At 49.8% G+C, this 15,073-nt stretch overlaps 1 protein-coding gene across 1 annotated transcript in view; it reads right to left on the bottom strand.

The window, feature by feature from the left end:
• Positions 1 to 15,073, bottom strand: part of tbc1d14 (TBC1 domain family, member 14) — a 53,644-nt gene that overhangs the window by 11,567 nt on the left and 27,004 nt on the right. Inside the window, 2 exon segments of the mRNA XM_056300222.1 lie at positions 1,964 to 2,103; positions 3,730 to 3,864. Of these exon segments, the coding sequence (XP_056156197.1) occupies positions 1,964 to 2,103; positions 3,730 to 3,864 (275 nt within the window).

Here is a 15,073-nt window from a genome sequence, read left to right as displayed (position 1 = left end):
AACAACAACAACGGGGGGGGTGGATTACACAGGAACAAATGATGTGAAGCAGACTGAGAGAAAACGCGGACGAGTAAAACACGGAGACCTCGGGCGGCGCCGCGGCGGCTCAGCCAGCACGTGAGCTAAAAGCCTGATACGGCGCCCCGTCCCTCCCCGTCTCCCCCCGTCTCCCCCCGTCTCCCCCCGCCGTGCTGACAAACACGGGTTCTGGCAGATGAAAGAGGACATCGCCTGAGCTGTAAGGGACAGCAACGAGGGGTAAAAGAGGAGAAAAGATCCAAAAAAGTGACGGAGGATAAGCGGGGCAGTAGTGCGGGAGGAGAAATAATTAAATAAAAACACCCCCCCCTCCCACCCCCCCCCCCCGATGCTCCGGAGGGTTGAGGTGATTCATACGCACGACTGCAGTGAGTTCAGGGCTGCCGAGAGGAGAGAGCTGCTGAAAGGTGAGTCACCACTCAGATGTGTGTGTGTGCGTGTGTGTGTGGGGGGGTGTAGATGTGTGGGAGAGGACGAGAGAGAGCGGTCTCTCTCTCTCCATCCACCTCCAAGACGCATCCTTTCCACTCGTCCCTCTCCTCCTACACCCACATCCTCTCTCTTTTTCTCCATCTATCCACCCCGTCCCCTCTCTCCCCCCCCGGGTCGATGCGTTATGTGCCGGTGCCTTCTGCACAGCGGTGCCGCCGCGCTGCATCAGCACACATGCGGATGTGAACAACATGGGTTTTCTGACTTGCGGTAAACAAAAACACAAGCTCGACACTTTGAAAATTGACAAATGCTGCAGTTTTTAATCTATTTTGCTCGGAATAGTCTACAAAACAGTCTATGTTAAAAAGGAATTGTAAGTTAGCTTAACTTGAACTGCCTGGTCATCCATCCATCCATCCATCCAGCATCCGAACCGCTTATGCTGCTCTCAGGGTGGCGGGGATGCTGGAGCCTATCCCAGCAGTCACTGGGCAGCAGGTGGGGAGACACCCTGGACCGGCCGCCAGTCCATCACAGGGCCCACATAGACACACACACACACCCTAGGGACAATTTAGTATGGCCGAGTCACCTGACCTACATGTCTTTGGACTGTGGGAGGAAACCGGAGCCCCCGGAGGAAACCCACACAGGCACGGGGAGAACATGCAAACTCCACACAGAGGACGACCCGGGACGACCCCCAAAGGTTGGACTACCCCGGGGCTCGAACCCGGGACCTTCTTGCTGTGAGGCGACCGCACTAACCACTGCGCCGCTGTGCCGCCCGCAGTCCAAAGACATGTAGGTCAGGTGACTCGGCCGCACTAAATTGTCCCTAGGGTGTGTGTGTGTGTGTGTGTGTGTGGGCCGTGTGATGGACAGGTGGCCTGTCCAGGGTGTCTCCCCACCTGCCGCCCAATGACTGCTGGGATAGGCTCCAGCATCCCCGCCACCCTGGGAGCAGGATGAGCGGTTCGGATAATGGATGGATGAATAATACAAATAATAATACACATAATAATAAATTTAACAATTCATAATTAATTTAATACTTAATTATTAATGAGTTTAGTACACTTTAGTAGTCATTCATTATTTATTCATTATTCTGCATGTATCATGACATACACCTGCACTGTTTACGGTTGGAGGGGAGGTTTGTAATCAGCAGGTATCGCTTCGTTTGCCGTCTCGCTGTGGACACCGACAAGCAATACACTGTATCTGCCCGGTCAGTTTTAATAATAATAATAAAACAAGTGCATAATCCCACTTTCTAAATGCCCCGCCAGGTGCAGTTTTGTGTAAACCTAGCGTGAAACGCATCTTCCTGGACTGCAGCACGCTGCAGACCTGTGGGACTCGGGGAGCAAATGTGTGTTTAGTCGATATGAAAAAGGAAGGAAAGCGTGCTGTATGTTGGTGGAATTAAGGTGGGGGGGGGTCGGCTACCACACGGAGCCGACGGAGGTTTGGAAAATACGGCGCATTTGAGGTCAACGCTTGCAGGCGGGCTGTTGAAACCGAGGCTATGGACTTGTAAGCGTGCGGTGACTGGACGGCGGGAGACGGCGGGAGCACGGCGGCGGCGCGGAGCCGAAAACCGGCGTCCTGCCAGGAGCCCTGCAGGTGCCACCGGCGAGGTGAAACAGAACCAAGGCGGTGTGCGTGTCTATTTGTGTGTGTGTGTGTGTGTCTGGGGATGGGCCAGGTGAAACGAGACTGAACGGAAGGAGGTGTAAGCGTGTTGGAGTGTGTGTTGGAGTGGGCGTGTGACAAGAACACATCCGTACGAGAACCACACTGTACTCCTAAAGGTGGTGACACAACAACGCCGACCCACAAATCCTGTTTTCAAACACAACTGCCGACAAAATAAGCAAACCGCGGTAACCGACCAGCCATGCCGTAGAGGTGCCAGGGTCGGTGACGGGTTAAGGCTTGGCAAGACGAGCGATTCAAAATGATTAAAAACCTGTTTTGAAAGCATGGGGGTTTGTTAAAGTGTACACTTTGTATTTGTGTTGGTTTGGTGTCGTTCGGAATGAATGAATTGCACCACTTAAAAAAACAAAAAAACTTGAACTTTTTGAAACGTGATCTGAAAGTACGACTGAAAGCGCCTGAAAAAGTCACACGGTGTAACCACAAGACAACCAGAAACATTAAATACTTCCTCCACCTACGGTGTATGTGAGCGTACTCATAGAAATAATGACTTCATTTTGAAATATCACTTTTACATTTTATGCATTTTTGCAACGTTGAGTGGGGACATACGCTGAAAACAGCTGTTTCCTAAATGTCTTTGACAAATTAAGCAATAATGGTTAGAGACCTGTAGCTACCTTTTATTCCACTTTAATTTTCCCACATTTTTTATATTTTATGAAAAACACCGGTTACTCCGATTGAAACAAAGCAGTTACACCACCCGGCCAAGTTGCTTCTACAGTCCAAGGCCGGTCTGTTGAAGAAACGGAGTCAGCGAGGGTACGAGGTTACCCCACCCTGCTGTTTCATTTTATTTCAGCTGACAACCAGAACCATCAGGGTGAACTCAGGTCTTCTCTTATGAGTCCAGTTCAGAAAAAAACATGATGGCGTCGGGTAGCGCAGCGGTCTATTCCGTTGCCTACCAACACGGGGATCGCCGGTTCGAATCCCCGTGTTACCTCCGGCTTGGTCGGGCGTCCCTACAAACACAATTGCCGTGTCTGCGGGTGGGAAGCCGGATGTGGGTATGTGTCCTGGTCGCTGCACTAGCGCCTCCTCTGGTTGGTCGGGGTGCCTGTTCGGGGGGCTGGGGGGAGTAGCGTGATCCTCCACTCGCTACGTCCCCCCGGTGAAACTCCTCACTGTCAGGTGAAAAGAAGCGGCTGGCGACTCCACGTGTATGGGAGGAGGCATGTGGTAGTCTGCAGCCCTCCCCGGATCGGCAGAGGGGGCGGAGCAGAGAGAGAGAGAGAGAGAGAGAGAGAGAGAGAGAGAGAAGAGAGAGAGAGAGAGAGAGAGAGAGAGAGAGAGAGAGAGAGAGAGAGAGAGAGAGAGAGAGAGAGAGAGAGAGAGAGAGAGAGAGAGAGAGAGAGGCATGTGTGTTTAGGTGTTTAGGGCTGTGTATGTGCTCTGATATGTTTGCAGTGAAGTCTTCTTCCTGTCCAGAAGTGTCCGAACTCTTTCCAGTCCTCCGTCATGAGTTTTGAATGACACAAGTTCAAAGGTTCTGGCTCAGGGAGTATGTGCAGTTACATGGGGCTCATAGCAGAACAGGAGGTGAGGTGGACCAGGCCAGGTGAAGACCTTCTTCCCACCCAGCTGCTGCATGCAGCTCACTTCCACCTCTTCACCCACCACCTGGATGACCTCCCCCACAAAAGGCTCACCCTGCGACCAGAATGAACTTGCCTTTCAGATCCTGCTGACAGTCGGTAGATGTTGAGGGGATGTTTTCAGGTGGGCTGTGGAAATCTACTGCGGATGGATCATAGCACTTGCAGATAGCAGGTCTTGCACAGGAACATGAAATGTCCTTCCGCTGAGTTGCAGCTGGGTCTTCAGAGGTCACTTGGAGAATTTTCAGTGTGCCTTTAACAGCTGGGGCATTTGTTGGGACTGATTCATCGTACTTTGCAAACGGTTTCCTCGGATATCCAGTAGTATCCGATGCTGGAGGGTTGAGCCTTCAGGAAGTAGTAAAGTTCCTCAACTGTTTGGCAAGTCGGTCCCTCTTTGGACTGCTGTATCCGCAGTACGCTTTACAGCCCCACCCGCTCCATCAGGAGCTCCTTTCCCGTGCAATTTCTCACTGCCGTTCCACTGACCCTCTGGAAGCCGTTTCCCCCAGCTCACAGCAGTGCAACGCAAAGACAAAAACACATATCCACAAACTACAAGAACTTCAAGAACACACACACTAACACATATATCTAAACAAAAAATCACTGTCCAAGGGAACAAACGCCAGCCAGGATGACTATCGGAACTGCCGGTCCACATGGGCTAGCAGTTAGCTTGGCCTGCCATGCTTCCGCATCCTGTCAGACCGCCCTCGGTGTTTCCTCTTCGGGCGCAGCTCCGGTCAGGGCTGTGGTCCTTGGGCCCACAGGATGCAGCAGACCAGGCTCCCTCAGCCGAGCCAACGCCAGCTCTCCAGCAGACACCTTCGACACACCCACCCGCACTGTGCCGAGCAGATAGAAGTTTTTCCTCTTCCTATACTGGATCACTGATCCATCACTGATGACGTGTAGAGTACAAGGTGGTGTCTCCCATTTGTCTATGGCATCCCTCAGTACAGGCTCCATGTGAGCCCATACGAGCAGGTTCATCATGGCGGGCAGAGAGTGGCATAAAGTTGTGGACAACTCACCACTTTTTAGAGAAATGTAACACCGAACACTTGAAAATAGTTCCACATAGTAAGTTAGTTTATGTTACATCTTTCATCGGCATCATACACGACTGATATTTGACAAAATTGGCCTCTAACAGAAAGGCTTGTAACAGGAGCGTCTGCTGAGTCCAGTGGGCCCAAGGACCACGGCCCCTGCCTGGAGCCGCGCCCGAGGAGGAAGCACGGAGGGCGGTCTGACAGGGCGCGGAAGCGGGGCAGGCTAAGCTAACTGCTAGCCCATGCAGACCGGCAGTTCCGACAGTCGTCGTGGCTGGCGTTCGTTCTCTTGGACAGTGATTTTTTTTTGGTTTTGTTTAGTTTGGGTATATATGTTAATTTAGATATATGTGTGTTCTTGAAGTTCTTGTAGTTTTTGAATATGTGTTTTTGTCTTTGTGTTGCACTGCTGTGGATTGGGGGAAACGACAAATGAAGTGTTCCTGATTCCTAAGGAGTCACATGGTGTAAGCGGGCACACCCTTTGACATTTAAATTCAAAATCAAATTTGACAGCTATTATCATGGACACCTATGTCAACACATCACCTCACTGTGAATATTTCAAGCATCATTTTTAAAGTCAATACTCATTTGTATAATTATGATGAATGATTGTTTTCATACCATTTGACATGTATATAAACCTAAGCATACCTGACCATACCCTAAACATGTCAAATTATCTCAAGAGAGTTGCTAAATGTGGCGTGCAGCAGTTAGGGCCATCAGGGGTTCTGCTCTGTGATGTCATTTCCTGTCACATAGTGTTCTTGTACAGCATTAACAAAATGGCTCCTTGAATGGTGGCCACATCACCCTGACACTTCAGGAAGTTGACTTGACTGACATGAGCCCTCAAATTAATTATAATATTCAGAACAACCGTGCTCCGTTACTTTTATTTACTATTAAATAGTTCTGATATAAGATTATGCCAAACTGGTTGATAGGGTGTTTTATTGAGAATTTCACCTTTTTTTAAGCACGTTTAATTATTTGCTACAAAGTTTTAAGGTTACACCGCATTGACATTTTGCCATCACCCCCCAAATATTGTCCTAAAATGAAATAAAAAAAGGACATTTAAATTAAGTCCTGAAAAATAATGAATGCAATTCATTTGTAAGTTTATTTTAAAATTTGAACCCTTTGAAATTTAACTAAACCATACGGACACAAAACAATTAGCGTCACGTCATTGACCTGTTCACATCGAAACAGACTGTGTCACGATAAGACAACTCAAACACTGCTCATGCTAACCACGGGCACCTCAGCGGACTGATAAAGGCTGCACTACAACCGAACCAACACGGAGGCAGACCTGCCAGCATTGTCAGCAGTGACCTTGAATGAGTTTGAAGCTAACCAAGCTCTGCTTGGCCGAATGCCGGTTGTATCGGGAGGGTGCTTTGGGTTGTGTGTTTTTATGATGTGTATTGCACTGCTGTGGGCTGGGTGAAACGAAATTTAATTTCTTTTGTCTACGCAAGTCCATGATAGAAATGACAAATTGTTCCTGATTACTAGAAAGGGCAATTGCAGGGAACCCCATTGCCAGGTGAAACCTGCTTGGTCAGGCTTGCCTCCTTTTGGTAAAGTCTCTCATTTCCTGGTAATGATGTAAGAGGTACGGTGGTAAGATGTAAGAGGTAAATTGGGCGGAACGATTGCGCAGTGTTAGCATGGTCGCCTCACAGCAAGGTGGTCCTGGGTTTGAACCCAGGGTAGTCCAACCTTGGGGGTCGTCCCGGGTCGTCCTCTGTGTGGAGTTTGCATGTTCCCCCTGTGTCTGCATGGGTTTCCTCTGGGTGGTCCGGTTTCCTCCCACAGTCCAAAGACATGTAGGTCAGGTGACTCAGTCATGCTAAATTGTCCTTAGGTGTGAATGTGTGTGTGTGTGTGTGTGAGTGAGTGAGTCCTGTGATGGACTGGCAGCCTGTCCAGGGTGTCTCCCACCTGCCGCCCAATGACTGCTGGGATAGGCTCCAGCATCCCGCGACGCTGAGAGCAGGATAAGTGGTTTGGATAATGGATGGAATGGAATGGATGGATGTAAGAGGTTTCTTGGTACCTGGCTACTGCCCACCTTGCCATGCTGGCTGCTCACAGCCTTAAGAGGTGGAAAAATCAACAATACTAGGAGCTGGCAGGTTGCACTACTTCAAGTCCCCCCCCCCCCCCCCGAGTATGGGAAGTAAACAATAAAACTGATATACTACTGTGTTACGCATCTGTACTGGGTCTTATTATAAAACGTTTTTAGACCGACCCCAAAGAAGCATGATTGAGGGCTATTTCTCCACACCATGATTTACAAGCAACGATTTGAGACGTTGCAAATAGGAATCGTTGCCTAAAGCCTGTTAAAAAGCATGTCGGCAGGAGCTTCATCACTACAAAAGCCATTTTCGGCTATGAGAAGGAGCTCCTTTTAAAACTGAAACTGCTTTCAGAATTGTTGGTACCACTGCCCTTCTATATTGCTTTAGACCATCACGTGTGCAACATGGCCCTAAATGCCCTGAAACCTGTCAATAACATAACCTCAATGAAGAAGCAGAGCACAGATGGGTACTTATGCTGTTGCCTCCGCACAGGAACACTGAGTCAAATCACTACAATTCTACCCTGTCTATTTAAAGACAGGATGTGAGGAATCAGTGAGTTGCCCTAGTGAGTAAGGGTTGGTATGAACAAATTTCAGTGAGTAACCCTAACCCTAAAAATCCCTTTCAACTATCAACCGCAGCAACCTAAGACTCACAAAATCATTAACATGGTGTGAACCTGTTCAAACCCTCTTATGTCTCGACCCACAATAACAAACATAAAATGCCCGTCTTGTTAACCGGTTGCAGGTCAGCTTAGAGTCTTGGTGATGAACGCGGCGCTGCTGAAGCGAACGTCGGGCTCACTGCAGAGAGTTCTGCGACTACGAAAACCGAACTCAATGTCAGGAAAACAGCTTCTTCCTGACAGGAGCCTCCCTACTTCCCACTACACAATGAGCACTTCATATAATAATGATGAGTTTGCATCTTCTAGAGGTTTGTGTTTTGGCCTGTATGATCTATTGTACAGTAAATTGTCAACAACAACAACAACAACAGTGTAATGAAGCCCTCTGGCCCTGTTTATACCCGCTGTTATCATGCAACCTGCATAATGAACGACGCCATCTCGCTCTTTGCATTTACGCCTAGTGTTTGTATGCGTTCTCATTGTGTATGTGTCGTGATGGCAGCTCGTGTTTTGCATGCACTACACAAGGAAGTCAAGCAGGTGCGAGACGGCAAGTCTGTCTATTGTCCTCGCAAACAATGGGACGGGCTAAGCAATATCAAAATTAGCCTTTTATGAGTTTATTTCTTTATTTACCTACTTTATTGATCCCTGTGAGGACATTTTTTTCTCTGTATTTAACCCGTCCTAGCTGTGTAGCAGTGGGCAGCCGCCGTGGGCAGCCGCCGTGCAGCGCCCGGGGACCACCTCCAGCTCGTCTCGCCAGGCCTCGGTCAGGGACACAGACAGGAGTGTTAACCCTAACATGCATGTCTTCTTGACGGTGGGGGAAACCCACCGCAGACACGGGGGGAACATGCAAACTCCACACAGGGGACAACCTGGGATGGCCCCCGAGGTTGGACAACCCTGGGGGTTCGAACTCAGGACCTTCTTGCTGTGAGGTGACAGCGCTAACCACTGGGCCACCATGCCGCCCAATTCCAAGATGATACCCGGCGAGAATGTGGTTAAAGCGTGACAGCCCATCCCCGCAGAAGATATAAAGAAAATGAACAAATTTCATTTTCACATCTGGAAGTTCTGCAGCTTATTCCATCTGTTACTGCTGTGGAGGTAGAAACAGTGTCTTGTTTACCGAGGCAGTGTTGGCTCATGTCAAAGCCGGATGGCTGAGTGATTGGCAACCTTTAGACTCAGCAGCACTATGTCTAAACACAGGCCGCGGGGATGACGTTTCCACCCCTCGGGCGGTGCCGTCTCGCCAGTGTGTGGAACGCCGCACGCATTTACGCCTAATTATTGTGGGCGGAGATACAATAACAACGTCCGCCAGGCTACTTCCAGTCGCCGTCTGTCGGATCTGATCACAGTCCGACCGTCGCGCACGATTCTTGCATTTACGCCGTGCGTTAATTATGCATTTTTTTCCGTCTCGATCCGATGATACCCGATGCAAACGTGGTTGAAGCGTGACGACAGCCCCCCGTCGTCAGAGAGGTCATAAAGAAAAAAAATGAACAAATTTTATTTCGTTTTAACTTTAGTCTTGTTGCTTTCCTTGTGTGTGTATGTGTGTGTTTGTGTGTGTGTGTGGGGGGGGGGGGGGCGTCGTCTCTTGAAAACCAATTTGTGTCGAGGGTTTTGTTTTTGTTAGAGTGTGTGGGGGTGGGGGTGGGGGGGGGCACGGCTGGCTGATGACTGCCATTACACAGCAAAAAGATCCCTCGTCTTTCCCTGACAAATTTTACTCAAACATACCACCCAAATAAAGGCAGACAAAGACACACACACAACTGAAACACCAAAAATGGACATGTCCACGGGGGACGAGGGGACACGAGATCATTTAAGCGGGTTGTGATGGACAGGCTGTGACAGCATCACTGACAGCACGATGAGAAAACAAGTAGAGACGTTATTCGACAACACAGAGCACGGAGGACCCACAGCACGCACAACTACACCATCTGTTGATCGACTAGGTTTCACTTAGAGAGGGGACACACACGCGGAGGGAGACCTGGATTAATCCGCCGAGTAAGCGCCGTTTCCCTAAATGCACCAGGGGGCAAAGCGAGAGGGGGGAAATCCCTTGACACAACTTTCGGAAGCAGAGCAGGGCGATGGAACGGAAAGACGGCACTTTCCCAAGCCACAGACGCTCGCTTTACTGCAGCTCGAGGCTGAAAGTCAATCAAACACGCCGATGACGACTCATCGGCACCTTCGCTCCCGGCCCACCGGACTGGCAACGACAGAACCCCAAACCCCAAAACGACCGGAACGAGGAAAACACGGAAATGAAGCCTGTTCGGGAGCCGCTTAATCCCCCCAAGAGGAAACGGACTGGAGGCAGGCACCTCGCTGATGCCCGGCGAAACACCAGTTGAAAGGGGATATCATGCAGTCCAGGCAATTCTTGACCAGACTCAATAGAAATCAATCCATTGCTGTTAGGCTAGCAGAAAGATAGAAGATTGCAGTTGCCCCCACCCCACCCCCCACCACCACACACACACACACACACACACACGCACACATGGGAAAAGCTCACTCACCATGAACACTGCAGTTCCGTACAGCCAGGCAGACCTCCGGGGGGGGGGGGGGTGGGGGGGTTGGTTTCAAACCCTAGCCTAGTTTCATGGCTGCTCCCACAGGCTCGGTCCTGACAACGGGACAGACACCCGGGTGCGAGAGGACGCGGACGAGAAGGAAAAGCAGGGTAGGGGGGATAGCCGAGCCGCCGACAGTGGGACACACCCCGCACCGGAGCCGATGCAGCAGAAGCATGATAACCCCCCTGTCCTTCCGACTCCCTCACACTCTCCACCCCCCCCCCCCCCCCCTCTCTCTCTCTCTCTCTCTCTCTCTCTCTCGCCCTCTCTCCCTCCCACTCTCTCAGCAATGACGCTATGCCGAGAGGCTCTGCATCAGCGCGGAGCATTGGCAGATCTGATCTCTTGCTGGGCTCTGTGTGTGTGTGTGTGTGTGTGTGTGTGTGTGTGTATAAGTGTGTCAGCGAATCAGCACTGCTATTACTATTAGTCACCGCTGCTGTGCCGAAAGGATCGGAAAGCCTTCCTGTGCCCTACCAGCCATTCTAATCAACCTCAGAGAGATGGATGCAGAGTCAGCCACTTACCCCTCGGCACTGTGCCGTTATACTGACCCTGCCCGGGCTCTGAGAGAGAGGTACCGTGGGTAACGGGGTAAGTTAGACACCTTACAGCTCACACACACTTTAAGCTTTTGTTTCCCCTCTCTCTTCTCTCTGCCTCTCTTTCTGTCCATTCATAGTGTGGGCTAAGCGAGACACCGTCCCCAAGAGTCCAGCTCTTCCCGCGGAGGGAAGGACCAGGGTGACACGGCAACAGTGATCGGATGAATCCTGCTCTGAATGACTCTGGGTACTTGTGGGAGGAAGAAAGGTGGGCTATGAAACATGACCTCCACTGGGGATTACGTTCCTGCTGACACGATGGTTTAATCTCCGTTCGGCACCAGCTCCATGGCCTGGGAAGTAAGAAGATGGGCCCAGGTGGCAGGACAAGGCGAGGAAGACCAGTAGGAGGGAGGGCCGCTCAATTAGTTGTATATTAATCGCGATTTCGATATTGGCTTTCACAATCAGTTGATGGTGGGCGGGGGGCCGTGTAGCTAGCTCCGGTGTGGGGGAGGTATTCATTTGATATTGGGCTATACAAAGAAAATTGACTTGAAGAGCCGTATTTCTTTTTCACATTGTTTTAATGTTATTTTTATTTAATTTTATTTTTGATTTTGTATTTTTGTATTTTGCATTAAGATTTGAATGTATATTTATCAACCGGTTTCTAAAATGCATTTTGAGGGGGAAGTTTTCTGGTGATTCAAAATGCTAAAATAATTCTGTTCCCCCAAAACCGACGAACGACGGCGATGAATAGTCGCAATCACAATTTTAAGCGAAAAAATAATCGCGATTGTCGTTTTAGCCATAATCGTGCGGCCCTGGTAGGAGGCAGAACAACTTGTCCAGCAGGAGACCCTCTAAAGCCATTTTCTTCTTCATTTTGTTGACCAGCTACGTCAGAGAGGCCGAAGCTGTACTGCTCGGTAAAGACCTCGGACTCACGGCGATGCAAAGTGGCGTAGAGAAAACAGAATTAAGCAGACGTACGGTTACGTTTTGAGAGGAACAAATATTATGGCGGAAATATGGCGTGACAGACAAACTACAGCACTGGTCAATAAAATAACAAAAATCACTCACTCGCACACACACTTCTCACCAGCGGTGTATTGACTCCGCCCTCTACCACCAGTTTCCATGGCGAGACAAAAGCCAGTAAGACGAGCCCTGTAAAACGAGTCCTCAGCCTCAGTATAAGGTTTCTGCCCTGGATTAAATGACCGGACAACTCAAGGTGTATGTTTGCATGTACACCATTTCAATACTGGGGGGGGGGGAGAGAGAGAGAGAGAGAGAGAGAGAGAGAGAGAGAGAGAGAGAGAGAGAGAGAGAGAGAGAGAGAGAGAGAGAGAGCGAGTCCATTCTGGGCATCTAAAAAAAATAAGGAGAGACTTAATAGTATATGGGGCGTCCAGGTAGCGTAGCGGTCTATTCTGTTGCCTACCAACACGGGGATCGCTCCTGAAGACGTTATTTTAAATTTCAGCTCATCGAGCGCTGTTTTAAAGACCCATTTCTGTTAACTGCAGTGCTAATACACAATGTTATCTCCACATCGCACAACTTGAACACAAAAAAACAAAACAAAATCAAGATGTCAAAATGACCCTTAAAAGTGAATTCATGGGCGATCTACTACTACTACTACTACTACTTTATGCTGCTCCCATTAGGGGGCGCCACAGCGGATCATCCGTTTCCATCTCTTCCTGTCCTCTGCATCTCCCTCTGTCACACCAGCCACCTGCACGTCCTCCCTCACCACATCCATAAACCTCCTCTTTGGCCTTCCTCTTCTCCTCTTCCCTGGCAGCTCCATATTCAGCATCCTTCTCCCAGTATACCCAGCATCTCTCCTCCACACATGTCCAAACCATCTCCATCTTGTCTCTCTTGCTTTGTCTCCAAACCGTCCAACCTGAGCTGTCCCTCTAATATACTCGTTCCTAATCCTGTCCTTCTTCATCACTCCCAGTGAAAATCTTATCATCTTCATCTCTGCCACCTCCAGCTCCTCCTCCTGTCTTTTCATCAGTGCCACTGTCTCCAAACCATACAGCATAGCTGGTCTCACTACCATCTTGTAAACCTTCCCTTTAACTCTTGCTGGTACCCTTCTGTCGCAAATCACTCCTGACACTTTTCTCCACCCACTCCACCCTGCCTGCACTCTCTTCTTCACCTCTCTTCTGCACTCCCCGTTACTTTGGACAGTTGACCCCAAGTATTTAAACTCGTTTACCTTCACCAGCCCTACTCCTTGAATCCTCACCATTCCACTGTCCTCCCTCTCATTCACACACATGTGTATTCCTATGGGCGATAAGACTCCGATTGGTCTATAACAAGTGGTTACTGTACAGCAATTTAGCAGACTTGCTTCCAAAAGTCCAAGCTACTTTTCAGGCAAGTTCTTAAAGCCATTTTAATCTTTAAAAAAAGGTGCAAAAAAGGTGCTAACCACCGGGCACAGTGGCGCAGTGGTTAGCGCCGTCACCTCACAGCAAGAAGGTCCTGGGTTCAAACCCCGGGGTAGTCCAACCTTGGGAGTCATCTCGGGTCGTCCTCTGTGTGGAGTTTGCATGTTCTCCCTGTGTCTGTAGTGGGTTTTCTCCGGGTGCTCCAGTTTCCCCCCCACCATCAAAAAGACATGCATGTTAGGGCTAAGACTCCTGTCTGTGCCCCTGAGCAAGGCATGGCAAGACGAACTGGAGTTGGTCCCCGGGTGCTGCACGGCGGCTGCCCACTGCTCCTTGCTACACAGCTATGACGGGTAGGAAGGGGAAGCAGAGGAAGAGCTGCCCCACGGGGATTAATACGTAAAGTAGTAGTGAAAAAAGAAAAAGAAGAAAAGGTGCAGCTGGACAAGGCTTGGTCTAGATGTGTGTGCACAGGTGTGCAGAGTGTGTAGTGTAAAGGAGAGGACCCACCCCCCTGGGCCGTATTATGAATGTCGCTAATCACGGAGTGTTACTGCTCTGTTGTGTTTCTGGTCATGGTGAAGACAAAAAAGACTGTGCTGCCCCTGTGGCCACGCCCCCCTCACACACAAACACACACACACAATATAATGTGAGTCCCTAGTCCTGTTCTTGAGTTGTCACCTTATCTGTCTTGACCAGGACGGATATGTTGTAATATTTGCAGGCCTTTATGGGCCCATGCTACGCTGATAAGAGACGCCTTGGTCCCACTAAAAGGCATAATAACCACATCAACAGCTGGGCACATAAGAAATCCAGCTGTTTAACAGAACAGAACATTACCTCCTGAACTGTAGTTTAAGTAGATTACACCTAGCCTGGATACCGACTCAAACACCGATACCCATCCAAAGTGTATTGGTGCCTCGCTTTACATATGTGCAACTGTCTTAAAGCGGCCTAATGAGGGACGGACATCAAATGAGTCAGTGTTACTGTGCAGTGCCCTCTGCCTATCATTTTGCAGCATCTGAATGTGGAGGGCATGGTTCTGACATGTTCAGAACTGCTACACGAATCAGGAATCAGGAACACTTTGTTATTTCACGTCACGCACTTGTGCACATGAAATGAAATGAAACGCCATTTCCCCCAGCCCAAAGCAGTGCAACACAAAGACAAAAACACATCCAAAAACCACAAGAACACACATATCCAAACTAACACACAACACAGGTATCCAAACTAAACAAAAAAAATCACTGTCCAAGGGAACAAACGCCAGCCAGGATGACTGTCGGAACTGCCGGTCTGCATGGGCTAGCAGTTAGCCTAGCCCGCCCCGCTTCCGCATCCTGTCAGATCACCCTCAGTGTTGCCTCCTCAGGCGCAGCTCCAGGAAGGGGCTGTAGTCCCTGGGCCCACTGGATGAAACAGACTAAGCTCTTCCAGCTGATCCAGCGCCAGCTCTCCCAGCCAGACACCCTCCACACACCTCCCCACACTCCACACGACGACATCATAAACACCACAGTCAACGCCAAGTGAGGCTGCCCCTCCACCGCCCTCGGTGTTATTGGAACTACCAGTCTGCATGGGCTAGCAGTTAGCTTAGCCTGTCCCGCTTCCGCATCCTGTCAGACTGCCTTCAGTGTTACCTCCTAGGGCACAGCTCTGGGCAAGGCCATGGTCCCTTGGTCCACAGGATGCAGCAGACCAAGCTCTCCCAGCCATCAAACGAAGACAAAACTGACGCAGATGTGGACAAAGACACTGCATGGTCAGTACTCGCTGAGGCTGCCACAAATGTGAATTCGCGCCACCATCTTCTCACACCGGTACTGGGTGAGGCCT

This window comes from Lampris incognitus, chromosome 20 (genome assembly GCF_029633865.1).
Source record: "Lampris incognitus isolate fLamInc1 chromosome 20, fLamInc1.hap2, whole genome shotgun sequence".
NCBI lineage: Eukaryota > Metazoa > Chordata > Actinopteri > Lampriformes > Lampridae > Lampris > Lampris incognitus.
The sequence above is the reverse complement of the archived record's forward strand: the minus strand, read 5'-3'. Positions and strand labels throughout refer to the sequence as shown.